Source organism: Brienomyrus brachyistius, chromosome 19 (genome assembly GCF_023856365.1).
Source record: "Brienomyrus brachyistius isolate T26 chromosome 19, BBRACH_0.4, whole genome shotgun sequence".
NCBI classification, from domain to species: domain Eukaryota; kingdom Metazoa; phylum Chordata; class Actinopteri; order Osteoglossiformes; family Mormyridae; genus Brienomyrus; species Brienomyrus brachyistius.
The window spans coordinates 8415736-8440992 of NC_064551.1; the positions used below are offsets into that span (position 1 = coordinate 8415736).

The 25257-nt window shown below is 40.9% G+C and overlaps 1 protein-coding gene across 1 annotated transcript; it reads left to right on the top strand.

The window, feature by feature from the left end:
• Positions 1 to 644: 644 nt before the first annotated feature.
• LOC125714999 (general transcription factor II-I repeat domain-containing protein 2-like) lies at positions 645 to 3582 on the top strand. Its single transcript, XM_048986186.1, has 2 exons — positions 645 to 2137; positions 2639 to 3582. Exons 1-2 carry the CDS (start codon positions 865 to 867, stop codon positions 3151 to 3153), a joined length of 1788 nt encoding a protein of 595 aa, XP_048842143.1. The 5' UTR covers positions 645 to 864; the 3' UTR covers positions 3154 to 3582.
• Positions 3583 to 25257: the final 21675 nt, after the last annotated feature.

Below are 25257 nucleotides of genomic sequence, written 5' to 3' on the forward strand. Positions count from 1 at the left end.
TGTACAGTACATACTGTAATCAGTCCAGAGGTAACATCACTTCTCCAAATTCAAGTTGCCGGCTATGTTTACTGTAGGTCCCAGGGGAAGGGGTTGCACTAAACCAGTATTTCAATGGATTACGAAAAACCTTAGTGCAGGGGTGCCCAAAGTGGGGCCCGCGGGCCAAGGTTGGCCCGCCGTACTATTTAGATTGGCCCGCCAATGGATATCTAAAATTTTTAATTATTACTGTACTAAAATTTGTTTCAAAAACTCTTAAAGCACGAATCCCAGTGTAGCTATCAGTGCGTTTATTTTTAGTGTACGTTGACCTAACTAATATATATTATACAGTCCTCACTCATGGTGCTTTGATTACATTTGAAATATCTAAGACTAAAATTGAAATACAAGCAACTATAAGGGTAATGTAGAGTATATCTGTCACGGGCGACCGCGGGCAGAGCGGCGATCGTGAGGGCAAGCGGGGAATCAGGAAGCAGGCAGGCAGGATTCGGGGCAAACGGGGATTTAATCAAAGGTTTTCGGGGAACAGGGAACATCGGACACTGACTGACATCAATGACGGACGAAGGACTCAGGTAAGACACGGACTGAAATACACAGGACTGAGCAAATGAACTAGATACAGCTAGGTACAATCGGGAGAAAACACATGGGTAATCAGGGGGCGTGGCACACAGGAGGAGTGGACGAGCCGGGCATGACAATATCTGTGCACATATGTACATTTTCACACTTCATAAATAGTCATATTTTAACAATTTGCAAAAAGTCCCATGAGTCTTTGTTGCCGCCATACGGGATCAAACCAGTTTGTGGCGGGTCACCACCAGGCTGCTAGCTTAAGCCACTATCAACATGGAGCGGCATCGTCAGTGGCACACAGACAAAAGACATTTTAAAAAATGCTGGGAGGAAGAATATTTTTTCACTGACATAAATGCTAAAGCGGTCTGCCTTATTTGTAACCAGTCTGTTGCTGTACTAAAGGAGTATAACATTCGTCGTCATTATGAGACGAAGCACGCAGCATTTTCGCAATTCAAAGGTGATGCGCGAAAGAACAAGACCAGGGAGCTGCTGGCTAAACTTCACAGGCAACAAGGGACTCTTACACGGCCCTCGACAGCCCAGGACAGCGCGACACGGGCCAGCTTTGAGATTACTGCGCTAATTGCCCGGACTGGGAGATCATTTTCAACGGGTGACTTTGTTAAGGAGTGTCTGTCCATAGCTGCGACAATCATGTGCCCGTCACAGGCAAAAACTTTCTCCCAGATCAGCCTCTCACGAAATACTGTGACACGTCGTATTGAAGAAATGTCTCGAGACATTAAGGAGCAATTTAAAGCAAAGGCTGCTGGATTTGTCGCCTTTTCTTTGGCGTGTGATGAGAGCACGGACATTTCGGACTCTGCACAACTTTTGGTTTTCATACGGGGAGTAAATGAAAACATGGAAATAACTCAGGAGCTGGCTGGATTTGAGACACTGCGCAGCACAACAAAAAGTGAGGATTTGTTTGCAGCCGTTGAGCGAGTGTTGGATACGAACGGGCTGAGCTGGGAAAAATTGGTTGGGATAACAACTGATGGAGCACCTGCCATGGTTGGGAGGAAAACAGGCCTTGCCACACTAATTTCCCAGAAGGTTTCCCAATGTGGAGGTAAGGTGGCAAAATACCACTGCATCCTGCACCAAGAGCAACTATGTGCCAGATCAGTTGGTATGGGAGACGTGGTGCGTGACGTGATTAAAATCATAAACTGCATACGATCAAAAGCGCTCTCACACCGCCAGTTCAGAGCTCTTCTAGAGGAGGTTGATTCACAATACAAGGATGTGCTTTACCACCAAGAGGTGAGGTGGCTGAGCCGCGGGAAAGTCCTCAAAAGATTTTTTGAGCTGCGCCATGTCATCGCGGAGTTTCTGACAAGCAAGAACAGTGACACTCAAGTCCCCACAGATGAAAAATGGTTTTGTGACGTGGCTTTTATGGTGGACATCACTGACCTGCTCAACACCCTGAATATTCAGCTTCAAGGGAAGGATCAGATCATCACTGAGCTGTTTGACCACATAACGGCCTTCAGGTCGAAGCTGCAGCTACTCTGTCGACATCTGTCAGCAGGTTGGTTAATACATTGTACACACACAGAGACACACATACACATTCAGTTTTAATGGTGATAATGTCTATCATACTGTATTTTATGCCGTAAATAAGTCCCGTCCTTGTTAACTGTGTCGCGGAGGGACAGCGCTGTCCATGGTTCTTAAACTTGATTGACAGGCAGACATGCGCTTTGTTTGTCTTTTGGAGCTTGCATATTTTTTGTGATTGTAAAAATGCTTATGATTTAATCAAGTGACAATGGAGAGGAAAGGTGGCAGCATGTACCTGCACCTCACATGATAAAAGTGCAGTTACTGGGACTGATATTATGTGGAATATGTTAGTAAGTGCATTTACTAACATATCCATATTCCACTGTTGTGCAGTTAAAAAGTATTGTTAAAAAGTATTGTAATAAAATTGTAAGGCTAACTCTTTCAAAGTACATAAAACAACATTTATGTTGCAATATTTATTATTATTTGACGACTTAGCAGCTCTTTCACTTCTTCCCAGGAAACCTTGCACACTTCCCTAGTCTGAGAGAGGTCAACCTGGTGAAGCAGAGACTGCCTGAATATGCAGCACTTCTCAGACACTTGGACCAGGACTTTGCGTTGCGCTTTGAGGACTTTAGGGAAAGTAGAGGTGACATGGAGCTGTTTTCTCAACCCTTCACCATAAGTGTGGACTCAGTGCCTGATCACATTCAGATGCAGCTAATTGAGTTTCAGTGTGATTCTGAGCTAAAGAATAAATTCATGTCACTACACCTGAAAGACTTCTACACACATGTCTCATCTGAAAGGTACCCAGACATTAGGAAACATGCACAGGTCATGTTAGCTTTGTTTGGCAGCACTTACATCTGTGAACAGACTTTTAGTGTAATGAACCTTAACAAGTCCAGGCTCAGAAGCACTCTGACTGACCCACACCTACAGGACATCCTCACCCTCTCAGTGAGTCAGCTGCAACCTAATATTGATAGGCTGATAAACGCCAAAGAACAGCTTCATGTTTCTCACTAGTGGTGCAATTATATTGTTCCTACTGTTGTTGTTGTGTTGCTGTTGGACATGCACTCTTTGACATTTTGCACTATATGTGATTACAAAAGTTTAGACGTGTTCTAAATGCCTATATATGACTTATTTGTCATATTTTGTTTAATGGTATTTACACAGAACGGAAGGTTAGATAACTGTTTGATAAATAAAACTACTTTACTTTACTATTAGTGTTTGTATTTTGTGTAAAATATTACATTTGGCCCGCGGTCCTCCGATAGATTTTCATTTTGGCCCACTAAGGGAAAATGTTTGGGCACCCCTGGTTTAAGGTATTAAAATGCTCCCCCTACATGCGCAATCGCATCATTGCATTCGGCTGCGCAACATTTAAGATGGACCGGAAAATCCGAATAAGACGCTGCGAATAATAAATAAGACTGGTGTGTGAGTGTGTGTGGGCTGGCCGCCCGTCCTGGGTTGTTCCCTGCCTCGTGCCCATTGCTTCCGGGATAGGCTCCGGACCCCCCGCGACCCAATAGGATAAGCGGTTTGGAAAATGGATGGATGGATGGAATAATAAATAAGACTGATGTGTGACTGTGCCCTGCGATGGGCTGGCCCCCATCCTGGGTTGTTCCCCGCCTCGTGCCCCCCGCGAGGTAGAAGGATAAGCGGTTTGGAAAATGGATGGATGGAATAATAAGTAAGTTACGTGTGATCCCGCTGCAAATAATAATACGTAATACGTTATTACATGAATGCGCACACAGATGGAGTGCGGAAAAGGTGGAAGCGTAAGAGCAAGATGAATGCGGTAGGCAGGAGTCCTCGCATTAACAGTGAGACACGCGTTTCTCTCATAATGTAATCTATCTTAAAGGTTTTGATGAAACTTGAGAGCCTTGAATAAAATAAGGCAACAATTTGCACCCACTTTTTGGGAGTAAACATAACTGTTTATTGGAGTAAACTGTTTTTTTTAGTGAAATACACCCAATTTAAAGAAAATAAATATTTTAAATATTTAACTGTAAAATGTGGAATTCTATACTGTACTGTTTTTCCGCCATACTACCTTTACCAGCATGCTGTGCAGTTTGTACATTCCCACCGTTAAGGCAGTTTTTTTTTCATCTTGGATGGACCAATTACAGTGGAGAAATCCACTTAGCCCGCGAAATAGCGGCGGCAATGCGTCAGTTGCTGGAGTGAGGGTGTTCTTTTTGGCGGAGATAACAGGTCTGTCGGCACGTCAAATTTTAAATGGCAAGCAATTTTTTTCAAAGAGCTGTAAACCAACTGAGGAACAGGGAGTTTCAGAAGTATCTGAGGAGGTATGTGCATCCAGAGGCGCTTGCAGTTTATTTAAAAATCCTATATGTAAACTTTCCTTGTCGATTGCCTTCAGTGCATATAGAGCTTAAACTCTTCGCTTTGTTGTAGATGTAAGCATAAAGTCACTGCTTACGTTTGGGTCCATCATTGCAGAAGTGCTGCTGGTGATCACAGAATTGCACTTATAATTTTTTTTGTTTGTTTTCTTTGTCTTTCCGTGATCTAAATGTGCCTGTTGGGAAAATCCTTACAACAAAAGCACGGCAAGAAAGTCACAAACTGATTTTTTGTTAATATACATGTAATTTTATGACTACTGTTTAATAATCTCACACTAATATATTGTAAGAATCCTCTGGAATTTCGTTAATGGTACCTTCACCCTGCTGCATGTTAGATCAGCTCTGTGTTTTATTGTTTGATTTCAGCACTTCTGGGGACCTGTAATTAATTGGGGTCTGCCCATAGTCGCTGTGACGGGCATGAGGAAGAGCCCTGAAATAATCAGTCGTCGAATGACCTTAGGTAAGAGGCTGAGGGCTCACCTTCCATCTATATAAGTGTCCACTGGGTCACTCGGGACTCCAGAGGGACTTTTTAAAGGTTTTAAGCTGGTTGCTCTTCTTCTTTCTGGCCTCTGACCCCTGCATGATCTCTGTCTCCCCAGCTCTTACCTGTAACTCACTCGTTTTTATGAAGTTCTCCTATCGAGTCCTCTTCGGATGCCATGTCACCAATGCGACGGCGCAGATAATTCAGGGTGGCCGGCTCATCCGACACAAGTAGGTCTCCACCAGGCTCCCTCTAGAATATTTAAATCTCCACCCCTCATCTGTTGATTAATGCCATATTACTGCTCGACATAGCATTTGCAGCCGGCAACCAGGCAATCACTCAGCCAGCTTTTCTGCCAGTCAGATCCTTCCTTAATAGTGTCACACAAGTATCTTTTATAGGTTTGTGTTCTTCATGAATGTTTTTTTTCTTCCATTTCAGAATGCAGAAGAAAAATCTCCCCTCCTTCCAAATAAATATATATATATAAATTTATATATCTGTGTATTCATTTCTTTCATTTTTCTTATTATGAAACCACACGTGAGTAGGGGCAATTCACTGCCCATACAAAGTGTGAGGGGATAACATTTACCTAATGTAGTCCTGTATTAGACAAAATCATTTTATCATATGGGTCAGTTACAGTTACCTACATAAGAACTTTAAAGAAATTTACAAACGAGAGGAGACCAATCAGCCCATCAAGCTCATATGGGGAGAACTTAACTAATAGCTCAGAGTTGTTAAAATCTTATCTAGCTCTGATTTAAAGGAACCCAGGGATTTAGCTTACTACTTACTAAACTAGTAGCAAGACTCTAAAAACATGATGTGTAAAAAAGTGCTTCCTCAAATTTGTTTTAAAATGTTCTCTCACTAATTTCCACTTATGGCCACGATTTCTAATATTTAAACTAATATTGAAATATTGAACAGCATCCAGACCTGTTAGAATCTTATATACCTGGATCATGTCCTTCTTAGTCTCCTTTACTCGAGGCTAAACGGATTCTGCTCAGTTAACCTCTCGTAAGACATTCCTCTAAGACGAGGAATCATTCTGGTACCCCTACGTTGCACCTTTTCCAAGGCAGCAATGTCCTTCTTAAGGTATGGTGACCAAACCTGCACACAATATTCTAGGTGGGGGCATGCAGGGGCATGATCTATTTCCGTGATCTAAATGTGCCTGTTGTGAAAACATTCCAACAAAGTCACAAACTGATTTTTTTGTTAATATAAATATAATTTTATGACTACTGTTTAATAATCTCACACTGATGTGTTGTCAGAATCCTCTGGAATTTCTTTAATGGTACAGTCGAACCTCGTTACTACGTACAAGACGGGATATCAAAAACATGTACGTTATAAGCATAGAACGTTGTAACCACTTAGTGGAAGATGGATGAAAGAACTCACGAAATATCCATGTAAATGATAAAACTTTAATAGAACAGACCCTTAAATTGACTACAAAACAAACGAACACATTATTACTTGTTAAATAATTCGACAAAGCTCATTTGGATCCTTGGAATTTTCATTAAATTACTCACGATTACTTAGTGCCGGCCTGCGATAAACGGCAACGAAAATACACAACGGCTGGTCAAAATGGATTTTTAAAATAAACATTTGCATCCAAATGAAATATTGGTCAAATTAAATCATAAAATCCTTTACTTCCATTATTATTCTGAATTCACAATTACCGAGATGACCCGTATTTCACAAGGTTTAATAAACGAAGAATACGCACACAACACTTAAGCCATTACTACGCAGCCCAGTAATGATCGGTCAAGGCAACTCATTTAACGCCAAGCAACGCAATAGACAAATGTGCATTGTCGGGCGAAGATCAGGTAGATACAGGTAGATGTAGCGACACAAGTTGTGGTGGGCGGGGAGAGCGCTGTACGTTGGAACGATGGTTAGTTTTCATATTTTCTCTAGAAATTTGGATGTTGTATCGAAGTTTACGCTGTAAGGGTGTACGCTGTAAACAATGGCTGCTATTGGAATAATACCTAGGCTAAAAATGGGAATTAGAAACCTGTACGTTGAAAAGGTGAAAATGTTGTATCCGGGGTACGTAGTAACGAGGTTCGACTGTACCTTCACCCTGCTGCATGTTAGATCAGCTCTGTGTTTTATTGTTTGATTTCAGCACTTATGGGGACCTGATTAACTGAGGTCTGCCCAAAGCAGCGATGAGTAATATGAAGAAGAGCCCTGAGATCATCAGTGGCCAAATGACCTTCGGTAAGATGCAGAGGGCTCACCTTCCATCTGTGTGAGCGTCCACTGGGTCACTCAGGACTCCAGAGAGACTTTGTAAAGGAGGTTTAAGCCTGTGAAACTAATCCAGGGTGGCCAGCTCATCAAATACAAGTAGGCTGCCACCAGGGCTTCAAACCGGCTCACTGTTCATTCAAAGGCTCCTGTAATATATTAAAAAGGACAATTCACCCTAAAACTGAGAAAAGGGGGCCGTTCAGCTCCAAAATCAGGCATCTCCCAGTGCAATGAACTAGATGGTTAGATATCAGTAAATCCTTTAAAAAAATCCTTCAGTTTTAGGGTGAACTGTGCTCTTTACATATCATTGATAAATGGGCACAGCTGATACAGGCTGGCCGGCTCATCAGATACAAGTAGGCCCCTGCCAGGCTCCCTCCAGTATATTTAAATCACCCCTCATCTGTTGATTAATGCCATATATATAAATATAAATGCCAAGCTGTAGAGTATTATGCTTAACGAGAGGGTGGATAAAAAGAGCCAAGTCGCAACAGCCAAACGCGAAGTATTGCGCTAATGATTTATAGCCTTGCCGAGCACTTTCTTGTCTATCGTCTTACCCGAACTCCTAACCTGATCTGTTTGCCCCGTGTATTTGCCTTACCTGTTTTCCTTCCCGTTCCAGACCCGTTCCCGCACCTGACCCGTTTTCCCCACCGAGCCCGGCACGTCCCGTCCCTGTACCCCTGTGTGGTCCTGTCCCGTGCCTCCGTGTCGGATTGCTTCCCCGGATTACGACCTACCTGCCTGTCCCTCGACCTTGCCTTTCGCCTTTCCCTTCTGGTGCCTTAGCTTGCCTTACAGCGCAAATAAAGCGTATTTGGGCTTGCATCTCTGGATCCGTGCCTTTCTGTTCTAGTTTCCCTGACAAGTCTCATTTTAAATGTTGTAATCTTTATTTTTAAATTGATTGATTTCACACCGTCCCCAGAATGGTTTCCTTTCTTTTCCTTCAAGTCTGGTTCTGTACTTGCAATAATAAATATTATATATGTAAATATTATAAATGTGTTGATAAAACATCTAAATGTTGTTAAAATTTGAGAATATATTTTATGCATTATATTTGAAAAAGTCGAATTTGCAGCCAGCTCATTTAACTTATCACAAATAATAAGCTATAAATCATAATAGCAGCATGTGCATAAACATGTTATTGAAACAAACATGACCTGTAGATTCCTCAAGTACGGAGTCATTAAAAATGGCAAAACATGGGTCATGTACTTTTACATGTTGCCTTATGATATACCTTTATCGGCCCCTAGCGTAATTGGGTCAATGGTAGCGTAAATGAATCGGTCCTACAACCTTTTGCCAACACCTTGGTTGCCGTGCGGAAGCCATGCTCAGCATGATTCTGGAAAGCCACTGCTAACTTAGCCGACACTACAGCACATCAGCCTAGCCTCAACCGAACCTTCATGCTGTATTATATGGACAAAAGTACTGGGAAACCTGGCCTTTACACCTACAGGAATTTTTATGACATGTCGTTCTATGATCAGCATCGATATAGAGTTGGTCCCCACTTTGCAGCCATAACTGCTGCCACTCTTCTGTGAAGGCTTTCCACAAGAGTTTGGAGTGTTTCTGTGGGATTTTTTTCTCCACCCAGAAGAGCATTAGTGAGGTCAGGCACTGATGTTGGACATGAAGGCCTGGCTCTCAGTCTGCATTGTAGCTCATCCCAAAGGTGTTAGATGGAGTGGAGTTCAGGGCTCTGTTGACCAGTCGAGTTCTTCCACACCAGACTCACTCAACCATGTCTTTATGGACCTTGCTTTGTGCACAGTTATTCTGGAATAGAAAAAGACATTCCATCAACTGTTCCCACAAAGTTGGAAGCATAGAATTATTGAAAATGTCTGGGTTTGCTGGCAGAATTCTTTTTACTGGAGCTAAGGGGCATAACCCTAACCCATACCATCACCTCTCCTCCAGCATCCATGACAGTTAAAACAATGTAGTCAGGCAGGTAATGTTCTTCTGGCATGCACCAAACACAGACTCTTCTGTCAGACTTCCAGACAGAAAAGTGTGAGTGGTCCCTCCCCAGAACATGTTTCCACTGTTGCCGTCCAGTGGTAACATACTTTACACCACCCCGTGATGTGAGCTTTGCATGCAGCTGTTCAGCCATGGAAGCCCATTCCATGAAGATCCTGGCACACAGTTTTCTTGTTGGGATTTTGAATTTTCTCAGCATGCTGCAAGCCCCGCATTATTACTATACATGATCTGAATCATATCTTTCAGGGAAGAAATCTCACAAACTTTTTAATTGCCACGGTGTCACCCTATGACAGTACCACACTTGAATTCATTGAGTTCTTCAGAATGACCCATTCATTCACAAATGTTTGTAAACCTGACTGCATGGCTAGGTGCTTGATTTTGGTGATGGGTTTGAATGAAACACCTCTATTCGGTGATTCAGAAGTGTGTCCCAAAACTTTTGTCCATATGGTATTTCTGAGTATAACCGTGTAATACCCACTTAAATCACAATGATTAGACATTTGTACTTGAAGACTAGGTTTTAGTTTTAGCAACAGATAATTTCCGAACTAATACTTAATTTTAGTAAATCGATGGATTTGGTCTTATATAACCGACATATTTAATAGTAGTAGGCGATACAGTATATAATTTTTGATACCGTCCAAATATCACACTCAGATATGAAATATTTTGACTGTATTCTAAAAAGCAACAATTTTACCAGACACAAAACAAATGGTAACTCCAGTGAATGATTTCAGCAGCTACCACATCAGGGCTGTACAGCAGACATAACACACAGTAACTCTGAAAATGGTGGCTCCATACACACAGATAAATCCAATATAGAAGTTGGTTCTAATTGGTCTGCTGAAGGTAATATTAATGGAAGTAGTTACTTAAAACCTCAAGATTAGGGGCTTCCATTACTCCATTTTAGACGTAAATAACAATATTTCAATCTGCATGCAAAAGGAGGAGGTTATTTTTTATTTCCCAATATAGTATTTGTAATTAAAAAAGGACAAGTATGTCAGTTATATACGTTTTATTATTCAGGTTAGTATTTAAACAAAAGAAGTAGAAGTACATATATATATTTTTTTTTATGTAATTAATGTAAAACATTAAGACCAGTTTCTTATTTACAATGACATAGACATTATTACTTGTTAAATAATTCGACAAAGCTCATTTGGATCCTTGGAATTTTCATTAAATTACTCACGATTACTTAGTGCCGGCCTGCGATAAACGGCAACGAAAATACACAACGGCTGGTCAAAATGGATTTTTAAAATAAACATTTGCATCCAAATGAAATATTGGTCAAATTAAATCATAAAATCCTTTCCTTCCATTATTATTCTGAATTCACAATTACCGAGATGACCGGTATTTCACAAGGTTTAATAAACAAAGAATACGCACACAACACTTAAGCCATTACTACGCAGTCCAGTAATGATCGGTCAAGGCAACTCATTTAACGCCAAGCAACGCAATAGACAAATGTGCATTGTCGGGCGAAGATCAGGTAGATACAGGTAGATGTAGCGACACAAGTTGTGGTGGGCGGGGAGAGTGCTGTACGTTGGAACAATGGTTAGTTTTCATATTTTCTCTAGAAATGTGGATGTTGTATCGAAGTTTACGCTGTAAGGGTGTACGCTGTAAACAATGGCTGCTATTGGAATAATACCTAGGCTAAAAATGGGAATTAGAAACCTGTACGTTGAAAAGGTGAAAACGTTGTATCCGGGGTACGTAGTAACGAGGTTCGACTGTACCTTCACCCTGCTGCATGTTAGATCAGCTCTGTGTTTTATTGTTTGATTTCAGCACTTATGGGGACCTGATTAACTGAGGTCTGCCCAAAGCAGCGATGAGTGATATGAAGAAGAGCCCTGAGATCATCAGTGGCCAAATGACCTTCGGTAAGATGCAGAGGGCTCACCTTCCATCTGTGTGAGCGTCCACTGGGTCACTCGGGACTCCAGAGAGACTTTGTAAAGGAGGTTTAAGCCTGTGAAACTAATCCAGGGTGGCCAGCTCATCAAATACAAGTAGGCTGCCACCAGGGCTTCAAACTGGCTCACTGTTCATTCAAAGGCTCCTATAATATATTAAAAAGGACAATTCACCCTAAAACTGAGAAAAGGGGGCCGTTCAGCTCCAAAATCAGGTATCTCCCAGTGCAATGAACTAGATGGTTAGATATCAGTAAATCCTTTAAAAAAATCCTTCAGTTTTAGGGTGAACTGTGCTCTTTACATATCACTGCTTACATTTGGGTCCATCATTGCAGAAGTGCTGCTGGTGATCACAGAATTGCACTTATAATTTTTTTTGTTTGTTTCCTTTGTCTTTCCGAGATCTAAATGTGCCTGTTGGGAAAAACTTCCAACAAAAGCACGGTAAGAAAGTCACAAACTGATTTTTTTTGTTAATATAAATATAATTTTATGACTACTGTTTCATAATCTCACACTAATTTATTGTGAGAATCCTCTGGAATTTCTTTAATGGTACCTTCACCCTGCTGCATGTTAGATCAGCTCTGTGTTTTATTGTTTGATTTCAGCACTTCTGGGGACCTGTAATCAATTGGGGTCTGCCCATAGTCGCTGTGATGGATATGAGGAAGAGCCCAGAAATAATCAGTGGTCGAATGAACTTCGGTAAGAGGCAGAGGGCTCACCTTCCATCTATATGAGCGTCCACTGGGTCACTCGGGACTCCAGAGGGACTTTTTAAAGTTTTAAAGCTGGTTGCTCTTCTTCTTTCAGGCCTCTGACCCCTGCATGATCTCTGTCTCCCCAGCTCTTACCTGTTACTCGCTGATTTTCATGAGGTTCTCCTATCGAGTCCAGCCCCGAAACTGGCTCCTGTTCACTTGCCACATGGCCAATGTGCCGGCACAAACGATCCAGGGAGGCCGGCTCATCCGACACAAGTAGGTCCCCACCAGGCTCCCTCTAGAATATTTAAATCTTCACCTCATATCTGTTGATTAATGCCATATTACTGCTCGACATAGCATTTGCAGCCGGCAGCCAGGCAATCACTCTGCCAGCTTTTCTCTTAGTCAGATCCTTCCTTAATAGTGTCACACAAGTACCTTTTATAGGTTTGTGTTCTTCATGAATGTTTGTTTTTCTTCCATTTCAGAATCCAGAAGAAATATGTGAAATGAGCCTTTGCGGCCATAAAGAAATCTCCCCTCCTTCCAAATAAATAAATTATATATATATATATATATATAAATTTATATATCTGTGCATTCATTTCTTTCATTTTTCTTATTATGAAACCACACGTCAGTAGGGGCAATTCACTGCCCATACAAAGTGCGAGGGCATAGCATACTGTATACCTAATGAAGACTGTAGTCCTGTATTAGACAAAATCATTTTATCATATGGGTGGAGGAACTGGCTCCTCTTTGTGTGTCACATCACAAATGGGACGGCGTAACTGATGCAGGGCAACTAGCTCATCAAATACAAGTAGGCTGCCGCCAGGGCTTTGAACCAGCTCACTGTTCTTGCGGAGCCTCCCTCTAGTATATATGAAGGGGCAGTTCACCATAAAACAGAAAAGCAGACAGTTCACCACCAACACTAGGCATCTCCTAAAACTTTTTCAGTTTTAGGGGGAACCGCCCCTGTAAATCACCACCCCTCATCATTAATGCCACATTACTGCTCGACATAGCATTTGTAGCCAGCAGCCAACCAGTTTTTCTCCCAGTGTGGTCCTTCCTTAACGGCGCCACACAGGTGGCTTTCATAGGTTTGAGTTCTTCATGAATGCGTTTTTTCTTCCTTTTCAGAATGGGGAAGAAAAGTGCCAAGTCTCTGTGTCCTGTCTTGGCATAGAAATGCAGAAATGCACACAGACCGGAACAGACTGACAGACAGAGACAAAGACAAAATGAGTGGTGGCAAATTAGTGACAAAGTGAGTCTCGATGTGCTGTGCAGACTCGCCCTCCTTGTCCCGTCCTTCCCAACAAATAAATGAATAAACAAAGAATTAAATGTGAGGTCCTTTCAATTTTCCTATGAATCCACACATTACTAAACCCAATTCACTGAGCATGCAGAGCACAAGGAGAAAACATATACCTAATGAAGACTGTAGTACTGTATTAAACAAAATTGTTTGGGTCAATTTTTTAGTTGTGAAACCATACCCTAAACAGTGTTAGTCTGATTTAAAATGATGTAATTTTTATTTTTTAATTATTTCAAAATGACTACTGTATGTGTGTCCTTTGCACAGACTAGTTGTAGTTTGTCATTCTATTGACAAAATGCAGCCGACCTTTTACTGTGTCTCCAGAATGGTGTTGGGATGTAGGACTTCAAATTTGGTCATGGGAAGACAAGGCATCACCAAATTCTAGTTGTCTGATTAAAACTGCCGTGATTAAGGTTATGTTTGAGCGTGTTTTTTTAAACAATTATTAACCAGCTCAGGGGTCAGACTGGTCTGACATCACAATTGTCGGTTAGAAGAGGTACGACTACCTCACAAAAGTAGGTTTTTTGAAATTTTGCTAATCAGCTGAAATACTTCGTAGGCAGAACTTACCAGCCCCACTGGCACATTGGTAGGGCATGACCACCAAAAAAAAAGAATTTAGACTCCAGAATTAACAATTCAGAAGATATTGGCGAAAATGCAAAAGGGGGTGTTACAGCACCCCACCCTCCCACCCACACTGATTTCAGTCGGATGGTCTCAGTAGTGGGTAGGTCTTGGTCTTATAGCCACTTATTCCCAAATACGTGTGTATACCACAGTTCACATATTAACATAAGCAGGTGAATCACTCACATTAACAACCAGAAAAAAAAAGTTTAAATCAAGTGCTTGTCGTTGGGGCCCATCGTTGGTGCACAGTGATGTTCCTGGAGCTGAATCCAGCAGACACTACACTGCATCCACTTTAAAACCCAGATTTGCCAATGCCACAGATATGTGTGCGTATCAGTATAGGTGTAGGTTACTCACTCATTTTGGTTTCACTCATTTCCGCAGCATAGAACAAGTGTCCTGCTGCTGCTTCCGCTGAATAGAGTTCCAGAACAATCTATGGCGAGGTCAGTTATGGCCAAAACACTTGGCACACAGCAGCGCGATGAGGGAGCAGTTTCCCCGTCTCAGGTAATTCCTGTGCCTCCAGTGGGTGCAGCGACAAGATGAATCAGTTTAAAAGGCGCTGGCCCCTGCTAGTCAGCATGTAGAAACCATCTGGTAATTTCTAACACTCCAGGTACACACAATTGCAACCACAAACCACAATTAAAATAACAAAAGAAAAAAGTACATACAAGACAAGAAGTCTTTGCTGTCAGACTGGGTGTTTTTCTTCTCTACCAAAATGGACACTTCTCCATTTTGTACTGGACCTCCATTGTAATTGGTCCATCCAAAATAATAATACAAAGATCTTGAACAGCAGGAATGTACAAACTGCCCAGCATGCTGGTGAATGTAGTATAGAGGGAAAACAGAACAGCTTAGTATCCTATTAACATACACATAAACCAGATTATATCGATCCTTACACCCCCCCCACCAAATAAAAAATACTGCATGGGGTCACACACACAGCAGAATGATCAACAAATAAGAAAACAGCCTAGCATACAGCTGCATGGCACCAGTGAGGGCCAATGTGCACAGTTAATGCACAGAGCTTATGAATTACACCACCAGGCATGAGAGTTATTGCAACTGTCTGGGAAACTTCAAGTCTCCATTAATAAAATTTTTACTATTTTACAGTTGTGGTAACGAACTGAGAAATTATGTCTTTCATGCGAATAGAGTCAGAGTTTACTCTGTCCGAAATTGAGCCCATTCTTGTTAATGCCGAACAACAACAAAGGTTTAATTCCCAATGAACCCCCCCTGGAGCCAAAGGGGGATGATGTCTATCAAATCAAACCTGCTACACATAATGCAGCGTAAGCACACTGTGCTACAGTGATAATCCCCCGAGTGAAACACGCTGATCACTAAGCAGTACATAGTCATGCGGATTACACAAAGCATCAAAGCAAAGAATTTGCATCGAGGATCTTTTGTAATCGAGTTATTTGAGTTACTCGATGAATCCTTGCAGCCCTAGTTAAATTATAACAACATTTACAGCAACCAGCTTAACAGGAATAGTCTAAAGTTGTGGCTGAAATAATTATCATGCCCCATATTGCACCTTAATTTGTTTTTATATAATTGCGTGGAATAAGTCTTGAGTTGAATTTTTTTTAATGGGCAAAAAATACTTAAGTAAATAAATGGAGAGTTAAATGTCTTGTCTTTTTTCGCTGATCCGAAAATTGATCCAATCCGTGACTTAAAACTGTGATCCAATCCGACCCGTGAGTTTTTTGATCCGTTGCACCACTGAAAATTACAGTAAAAAGCAGAGGGTCACTGTTGCTCTGTGGGATGTTAAGATACCTTCATTTATTCCCTTGTAGAGCATTGTTGGACGAATCAAGGCCCATGTCAATCAATTGACGTCACAGACCTCCTGTGGTTGAGATGGGCCTGGTGAGTCTGAATTCATCTTTGGGAGTGTTCGTAGTTAAAAGTCCATCAAACAAATCAGTCCACGTACTGCAAAATACCTCCAGCGGCACAACATGCTCCTGCCCTAGCACATAGGGAAGTGTTTCCACATTCTGGCTGTGGAAATGGGTACCGGGCTACGTTTCTCCACAAAACAGAGTACAGCCTTTCATTAATGCGGAAAAGGCGTAGAGGAAGTGAGAGCAAATCCGGAAGAAAAAAAACCATGAACAAAAGTTTATGATTACTCAGTGAATCCGGCCCCAGATTCATTACTTTCAAAAATGCATGGCTCCCTGTTGCATGATATGTCCCAAGTTCTCCCTAATGTCACTATAAAACAGGACAACACGGATAATTGTGATATGACTATGCACACATCAAATTCTGAGGGAGACAGCAGCAGTCATCATACTAGGTGGTCTGGTATGGTGAGAATCCCAGAGGCAGAACCTGATCTGGAAAAAAAACACAAACAGGGCAAAACATATTTGCTCCTCGGCTGCACATAAAAATCAATGAGCCAAGCTGGTGAACAGTAGGGCTGTGCAAAAAGAAAATTGATCCATCAATATATCCCGAATTTTCCTTTCATGATATACTACATCCATTTCTTACTCCAAAAATCGATATCTTCAAGGGGGAGAATCATGGAAAATATAACCGGACGTTTTGGGATTTCCTACAGCTACAGTCTCAACTGCTGTAGATGTCGCTGTACGGCTAGGTATTTTGAATTACCACTTGGCATTTCTGGCAGATTGAAATCGCAAAACATGGCAGACCGAGCGGTTGTCATTAGAGCGGCCCCTTCAACATATAAAGCCGACGTGTGGACACACTTCTGTTTTAAAAATTAGCCAGGTAGTATGGACTTGGATAAAGGAAATGCAATTTGCACGCTGTGTCACGCTTCTGTAAAATATTCAGGTAACACAACCAATTTACGAGCTCATTTGATCATGCACCTTCCAGATACAGTACGGCAACAACCGAAGCCTATCAACACAAAAAGACAAAGTACGCTTGATATCGCAAACTCCCATCCACCTTGCCTAGTGCTCAAAAAATTACAGAATCGGTAGTGTTTTTTATTTATCAGGATTCGCACCCCTATAGCGTGGCAGAAAACACCAGCTTCAGGTACATTGTCAACACCCTGGAGCAGTGCTATGTGATCCCAACTCGCAAACAACTGACGGAGGTAAGTTGAGGAGGTAACGCAAGCTGTAAAAAAAAAAATCTCTTCTCTCTGCAGAAAGAGTGGCACTTATGTGCAATTGCTGGACTTCGTGAGCAACTGAATCCTACATTATGATCACCTCGCACCTCATTAATGAGGACTGGCAACTGATTTCCAGTGTTTTGCAGACAAGGGCATTGCGTTAGAACCATACTGCCGGTAACATCGCCAAGCTGTTGAAAGGGGCAGTGGAGGTATGGGACATAAAAAGCATAGTCAAACATGACCATTGCAGCGCAGCTTGCCAATATGACATATTTTAAATGCTTTGTTGACACACTGAATTTAGCTTCACAGTGTCCGCTAAAGCTAGCATCAGTCACTCGATTGCCGGGAAAGGTTAGAAGAATAAGTAGTTTTTTCAAACACGGCACTATAGCCAGCCATGTACTCCGTGAAAAACAAAAGTTGCTGAACTTACCTCAAAACACATTGCTCACTAACATTGTTACCACGTGAAATAGTGCACATGACATACTGGAGCACTTTTTAGAACTACAGTCAGCAATCCATGCCGCCCTCTTCTCAGCTGAAGTGAGGAAGACGGAGAAGGAGATCTGCACACTAAGCGAGTCAGACATAACAGCTGCTGAAAAAATTGTCACTGCTATGAAGCCCAAGAAGATTTTTTATGTGGCCTCAGATGTAGATCCAAGGCTTGAAGTCCTGCCCGACCTTACAGAGGACCAGTGCCAAGACACGTATGCTAGAATTATTGCAGAAGCTGCAAGGAGCAAGGGGGCACTACATTTAAGATAAATATTTTAGTTTATGGCATTGTTTAACTACTGTAAACAACAATTTACATTCTAATAACATTTTAAATATCCATTCATTTAAAAATCATCCATATTTAAAAATCATAAATACTTGTGAATGATAGTCAAAGTCTGGTAAATTTAATTCAACTGGCATTTGGATTTTATACTTACTAATCTTATATTTACTAATTCTGTAAAGCTAATATTGATGCATTGCTGTTTCACAGCAGAGTGAGACAGGAGTGGAGATTGAAGAGGCAGAAACTGATGTAAATGTGCTGCCAGAAAAAGACATGGACGGCAATCATTGTCCTCAGCAAGAAGATATCTCTGCAGTAACAAGTAATCAAGGCATTCTTGCTCTCTAGCTGACCTGCTTGGTCAAACACATGCTGCAGGTTAGTTTGATAATACTTTAAAGGTCACTGGAAAAAATAACTACCATAATGTTTCATCATAAACATCTCTGAAAAACGTGTTAAGTTTGCTTTAAAAAGTTACAATTCACTAGCAGCCTGTGATGAAAGGGTGTCGGACAAAGTCACTCAGTGCCTATTGCTGTAAACAAACAATGTATTTAGAATGATATTCTATTGTGACATTACTCATACTTATTTATTGTGTTGTCATACTCTGCTACAGGTTCGGCAAAGAAATTGAAAAATGCAGAGGACCAGGCAAAGGAGGAGATGCCAAGATACAAAGAGGAAGCTCCCCTATTGCTCAGTGTCAATCCACTGCACTGGTGAAAAGCACATCAAAGTAGGGCTGCAAGGATTCATCGAGTAACTCAAATTACTCCATTACAAAAAATCCTCGATGCAAATTCTTTGCTTCGATGCTTCGTGTAAACCGCATGACTATGTACTGCTTAGTGATCAGCGTGTTTCACTCGGGGGATTATCACTGTCGCACAGTGTGCTTACGCTGCATTACGTGTAGCAGGTTTGATTTGATGGCGCAGTGGAGGAAGACAGGGAAAATAGCGAGGAAAGTCAGAGAAAAAGATGAAAAATGTCTAAAGTTTGGGACCATTTCAAACAAAAGAAAAGCGAACATACTGTACAGTGTGTCCATTGTAAAATCGAATTAGCTTACCACAATAGCACAACATTAATGATTGAACATCTCAACAGAAAGCACCCAGTCGATGCATCCACTCCACATAGCGGAACCAACACCAGATTAGCGAGAGCGTTTCACTCACATTCGCGGTTAAAATAGACCTGCGATAGAAGTGTATTTATGGGCATATGTGTGAATAAAAAAAGTATAACGAGACTCAGCTGAAGCAGCCCCTATTTTTCCTAAATAAAAACATTGATAACATAAGAGCAGTGAAAATGATGCTGTCGTAATTTAATTAACATGGAGCTGGAGCATGTCTATACACTAACAGCAAAGAGACGGTTCCGTTGCAGAGATGGTGAACTCAGGTGGAGTGAAGGAAAACAACAGTAGTGCTTGTAATTGCTACTAAACCTTTACTGGTAAAGAGCTGGCGAGAGTCCTTAATCAAACCAGCTGTTCAACAAGTTGAAATGTGAAGAAAAGCGATGTTTTCAGCTGCCCCCATCCACCGCCGTCTGTGTTCCACAGCAGCAAGGCTATAGTAAAGCTATACAAATTAAAGTAGAAGCTGTTTGTATGCAGATAAACTGTTAGCTTAGTTTGACACAGTATTTAGATTTGGAAACTTGCAGCAGGCTGACAGCAGCCGTTACACTTTTTCTCAGTGATATCTGCAGCATGCAGGGGTGAGTCTAAAGGGGAGCATGGAGTGTACTCAACTAGATCTATTTCAAGGCTTTAGTGATATTATTTTGCAGATTTAGATTATTATGAATAATATTACATAATTATAATATAAATATTATAGAAATATAATACAAAAATTACCCACCCACCCTTTTCCCCCAACAACCTTGGGCTAGTGAAACTGAGACGCTGAATTATCCAACCGCCACATGCTCCTTTAAAGGCTTACACACACACCCATTCTCTAACACACTTAAACACACACACTCTCACTTACATTCACTTACACACACATGAACATGCACACACCATTCCTACCTCATCCAGGAGATACAAACTTGTCAGAACTTTTTTATGCCAACTACAAATGTACAAGAACACAGAGAGTAAAGGCTGTTCTAATTTATGCCTTAGTTTAAGACATATGTATACCTTTTTTTCAGTAATTTTATTTGATATTATTTTATTTTTTTATTTAAGAGTGTTTTCTTTCAAAAAAAAAAACAAGTATATACATAAATGTACTAAAAGGGTTTAGTACTTTTGTCAGTTGTTGTATATGGAGTTCAATCACTAAAAATGTTCCTACAAAGGAAACCCAGGAGTTCATTCATTTTACGAGACCTGGCTATTTTTTCTTTTTAGAATAGTTACTATTGTTTTTTTAATAAGACAAAAGTATTTCTTATCCGATTAATCAATGGAATAATCGATAGAATATTCGATTATTTATTTTATGCATTTAAGAAAGTGTTTTTTTTTTTTAAAAAGCAAAACAAATATGTACATCAATGCACTAAAAGGGTTTAGTTCTTTTGTCAGTTGTTGTATGGAGTTCAATCATTAAAAATGTTCCTAAAACGGAAACCAATGAGTTATTAATTTTAAGACTAGTTACTATTGCTATTTAATAAGACAAAAGTATTTCTTATCCGATTACGCGATGGAATAATTCATAGAATACTTGAGTACTAAAATAATCCATAGTTGCAGCCATAATAATGACTTTATTTTCTTCATAAGAACAGCTAATATGCTCAGCGTTTTGTTGGACTAAGACCTGTGTAACCTCTGTAGGGTCCAGGTATCACCTCATGCTGCCAGTAGTGACACTGACCGTAGCTCAAATGCAAAAGTAGTGAAAAAGAGTCAGAAAAGATGAGGATGGAAAAATGCCAGTGGCCTCCACCTGCTAACCCATTCCTGTTTTGGGGGTCGTCTCATTGTTGCACCTCTAGTGCACCTGTTGTTAATTTCATTAACACAAAAGCAGCTGAAACAACCCCCTCTGCTACTTAACTGACCAGATCAATATCCCAGAAGTTTAGTAGACTTGATGCTATACTGATTAAAAAGTGTTCCTTAAATTTTTTTGAGCAGGGTATTTTGTAATATATTCCACTCATGTGGTGCATAAAAACAAAAGGCGGATTTCCTCAGTACTGTGAGTGTGGTGGGAGGCTGAAGGAGAAGCTTAACTGATGAACGGGTTCTGTATGTATTGGTGCGGAATGTCAGCAAACTACATACGTACTGAGGTCATTTGCCCATTAAAGCCTTTGTAATAAAAACCAGGCAATGCATTTTCCTTCTAAGAAAAGGAAATCTATAAGCAGTTAGCCAACAAACATGTTAGCCGTCTGTTATCATTAATGCAATGAGTAATAATAAAATAATATCATTAACGTGGGAACAATACAAAAGCGTAAAACAAAAATGTGTCCTGTAAAATGTGGTAAACGCCCAGTCATACTCAAATTATATTTAAAAAAAATACAGTTGTGTAACGTCAAACCGATCTAACTTTGAAAAATACCATGATATACTGTAAACCTTTGGTTATACCGTCCAGCTCTAAACTCTACCTTGCAAGGGTGAAAGCTAAATCACACAAACACTAAGAACTGGGCCTTGTGCTACTCGTCAAAATGTAAGGTTGATCCAGAGTACAGGGATGAGTCATTTGCTGGCGGTGGTTTCACCTTAAGTGCACAAAGACAACTGATCATTTAGCTGTTGCTTGTACCGACAACCACAAATGTCTAATGTGTTCTAGCTGAATCAGTGAATATGACATTTTGACTGGGAATCTTTCATATGTATAAAAATATCAGATTTTTAGTTTTAAATACTAAGAATTACAAACAATAAAAGTTGCGCCAACTTTCTTTTACTCAGATGATTTATCTTTCATATGTGTAAAAACTTTAAAATTTCAGTTAAACATGCTAAGAATTCAAAACCGCAAAATATGTGTCATCTAATTATTATAAATGAAGATAACAAAACAGTCAAATAGCATGTTTATTTAAAACATGATAGTAATAAATAACAGCAGACAGATTTTGAGGATCCCTGTGGGGAATGACAGCAAACTTGACTGTGAAGGGTAGCTACCAGTTGTGGCACCTATAGGGAGCTGGGGGTCACAGGCCTTGCTCAAGGGCCCCCACATGCGCTGACAGTGGGCTTGAACTGGTGGCCTTTGAACCATGAGTAGAGAGGCTTAGTTGACACAGGTGTATGGAACATAAGCTGAATAAGGTGCTAACACAAAAACACTGTTTACAGAGTTTTGGCAGTGTCATTTCTGACCCAAAGATTGCCTATTCAAGACCAACCCAGCACATGTCTGGGCACTGTTTTTGTACCCCTCGGCACTGCAATGGGTGAAGCCGTAGCATACTAAACTCAAATTTTAAAGTCTTTACACATATGAAAGATAAATCTTACGGAAATACAATAGGGTGGAACAACTTTTGTTGTTAGCAATTGTATGTACAATTAAGTTTTTATGGATATGAAAGAAATGATCTGAGCGAAAAATAATTGCTCAGCATAACAGTAGGTGTTTTTCTTCTAAACTTAAAAAACTTCAAAATTTAGTGCACTAAGTTGCCTTTAAATTTTAAGTTGTCTTAACTTTTTGTTTTTTACAGTGAAAGGATTGACGCAGTAACTGACTACTCGGGAAACAGTATAATGCATAAATTGCAATTAAAAACAAATCACAAATATTAAGAACCTTGCCTAACGATCAGTACAAAAACGTCTTAAATCATAAATCTTATGTAGTGCAACAACGTTCGCCCCTTCTGCGGACTAAAAAACTGCTTGTCCAACACATTTCATGCCACGACCTCATACAAACAAGTGAGACCGAGGAAACACCTTGTATTTGAGTAATTTAAAGTAGAGGTAAATATTTATCTTCAAACTATATCAAAGTGTAAAAACAGAAAAGCTATCCGGACATACTCTATGTTCAGTCTGTTGAATCTGTTTACGTAACCCTGCTATTCTGCTGATGTACCGGCCGTATTGTAATGACAACTTTTTGTTTTATTTTGTTTCTTGTTCTCTCTACCTTCACTTAATCTCCTTGGTCTGTAGTGTGTACTCTTGTTTGTTATGTAATTTACTGAAAATTAAAATAAAAAAGTGACACCGGAAATGAAGGAGCTGAGCAAGATGGTTGTCTCGCACTGCCCCCTGGTGGACATGACCCTTAATCCTCCAGATAAACGTACACTAAGCACGCAGTAGCGTACACGTTGTGTCAATTGTATCCTGGCCCTAACCGTTCATACTTTAACATAAGCAAATGAATCAGTCACGCTGCCAACCAAAAAGAAAAAAATATATATATATATATATTAAAATCAAGAGCTTGTCGTCGGGGCCCGTTGTTGGTGCACAATGATGTTCAACTCTGGAGGAATTAAATCCAGCAGATATTACAGCGCTTCCACATTCAAACCCAGACCTGTCGATGCCACACGTATGCGTGTATCAGTATAGGTGTAGGTTACTCACAAATGGTTTCTCTCAGTCACGGAGCCTGTAACAGGTGGAGCGGGTGTCCTGCCACTACCTCCAATGAGTAGATAGGGAACATCCTATGGCGAGGTTGGTTACAGCCGACCACATGGCACACAGCAGCACGATGAGGGATCCGTCTCCCCGTCTTAGATCCAGTGTCTCTGGTGGGTCCAACACCGGACTACGATTTCGAATTAATTTCTTCACCGAATTTCGGAGGGGCGGCAAGATGAATTAGTTTAACCGCGGTTGGCTCCTCCCGGTCAGCTAACATTATCCTCCTGGTAATTTTTAACTTTGCCAGCTGTACACAACTCCAACCGCAAACCACGATTATATTAACAAACAAACAAAATAAGTCTTTGCCGACAGACCCGTTATCTCCGCCAAAAAGAACAACTCCAGCAACTGACGCATCGCCGCCGCGATTTCGCGGGCTAAGTGGATTTCTCCACTGTAATTGGTCCATCCAAGATGAAAAAAAAAACTGCCTTAACGGTGGGAATGTACAAACTGCACAGCATGCTGGTAAAGGTAGTATGGCGAAAAAACAGTACAGTGTAGAATTCCACATTTTACAGTTAAATATTTAAAATATCTATTTTCTTTAAATTGGGTGTATTTCACAAAAAACAGTTTACTCCAATAAACAGTTATGTGGGTGCAAATTGTTGCCTTATTTTATTCAAGGCTCTCAAGTTTCATCAAAACCTTTAAGATAGATTACATTATGGGAGAAACGCGTGTCTCACTGTTAATGCGTGGGACTTAAGACCCCTGCCTACCGCATTCATCGGATCCTGCTCTTACGCTTCCACCTTTTCTGCACTCCGGATGTGTGCGCATTCATGTAAATAACGTATTACGTATTATTATTTGCAGCGGGATCACACGTAACTTTTTTATTATTCCATCCATCCATCCGCTTATCCTTCTGGGTCGCGGGGAGTCCGGAGCCTATCCCGTAAGCAATGGGCACGAGGCAGGGAACAACCCAGGATGGGGTGGGGGGGCAGCCCATCGCAGGGTACACGCACCAGGGGCGCCGCTAAGGGGGGGAAAGTTGGGACAATTCTAAGGGCCCACGCCCTTTAGGGGCCCCCAGAGATCTGAATGGGTGTGGTAGGGGGGCCCAACCTCATATTTTGTCATAGGGCCCAAAATTGCTAGCGGCGCCCCTGACACGCACACACCAGTCATATTTATTATTCCATCCATCAGGTACCCCGAGCACAAAGAGCAACCAGTTGATAGACTATAATAGCTAATTCCCTATAAGGACATCTAAGTCCTGATTGGTCATGAAACAACAAGAAATCAAGTTCTATTGGTTCACATTTGCAGCAAGGTAAAATCCACCCATTTTGATCAATTTACCAGAACAGGCTCCTACCTGAGATAAGAATATAGATATTGATTATATTGACATTGAATCACAGTGAATATTAGGTTGACCTTTGATTCAAGATTGTTATTGACATCTTGTCATTGAGTCACTGTAAATACATGGTTAACATTTAATAGGATTAACGTGACAATATATTTGTACTACCGCATAACATATTGCATAAGGCCTACTGTGACTACTTTATAACTACAACTCTATGTGCACCAGTTGGGGTAGCTTCGAATACCTTCCGCATGCAGTTTCTCCCCCCCCCCCCACTGTACTCCACTGTCTGTCTCTCTAAGTTCTGATCTCTCTTCAGTGTCTGTGGAACTAACTGCAGGCAGCTATCATGGA

Excerpts from the sequence above, each read along its gene's own strand:
- LOC125714999 (XM_048986186.1), top strand. The coding sequence starts at position 865 with ATGGAGCGGCATCGTCAGTGGCACACAGACAAAAGACATTTTAAAAAA. Across the intron at positions 2,138-2,638 it reads CTGTCGACATCTGTCAGCAG|GAAACCTTGCACACTTCCCT; the intron begins GTTGGTTAATAC and ends ACTTCTTCCCAG.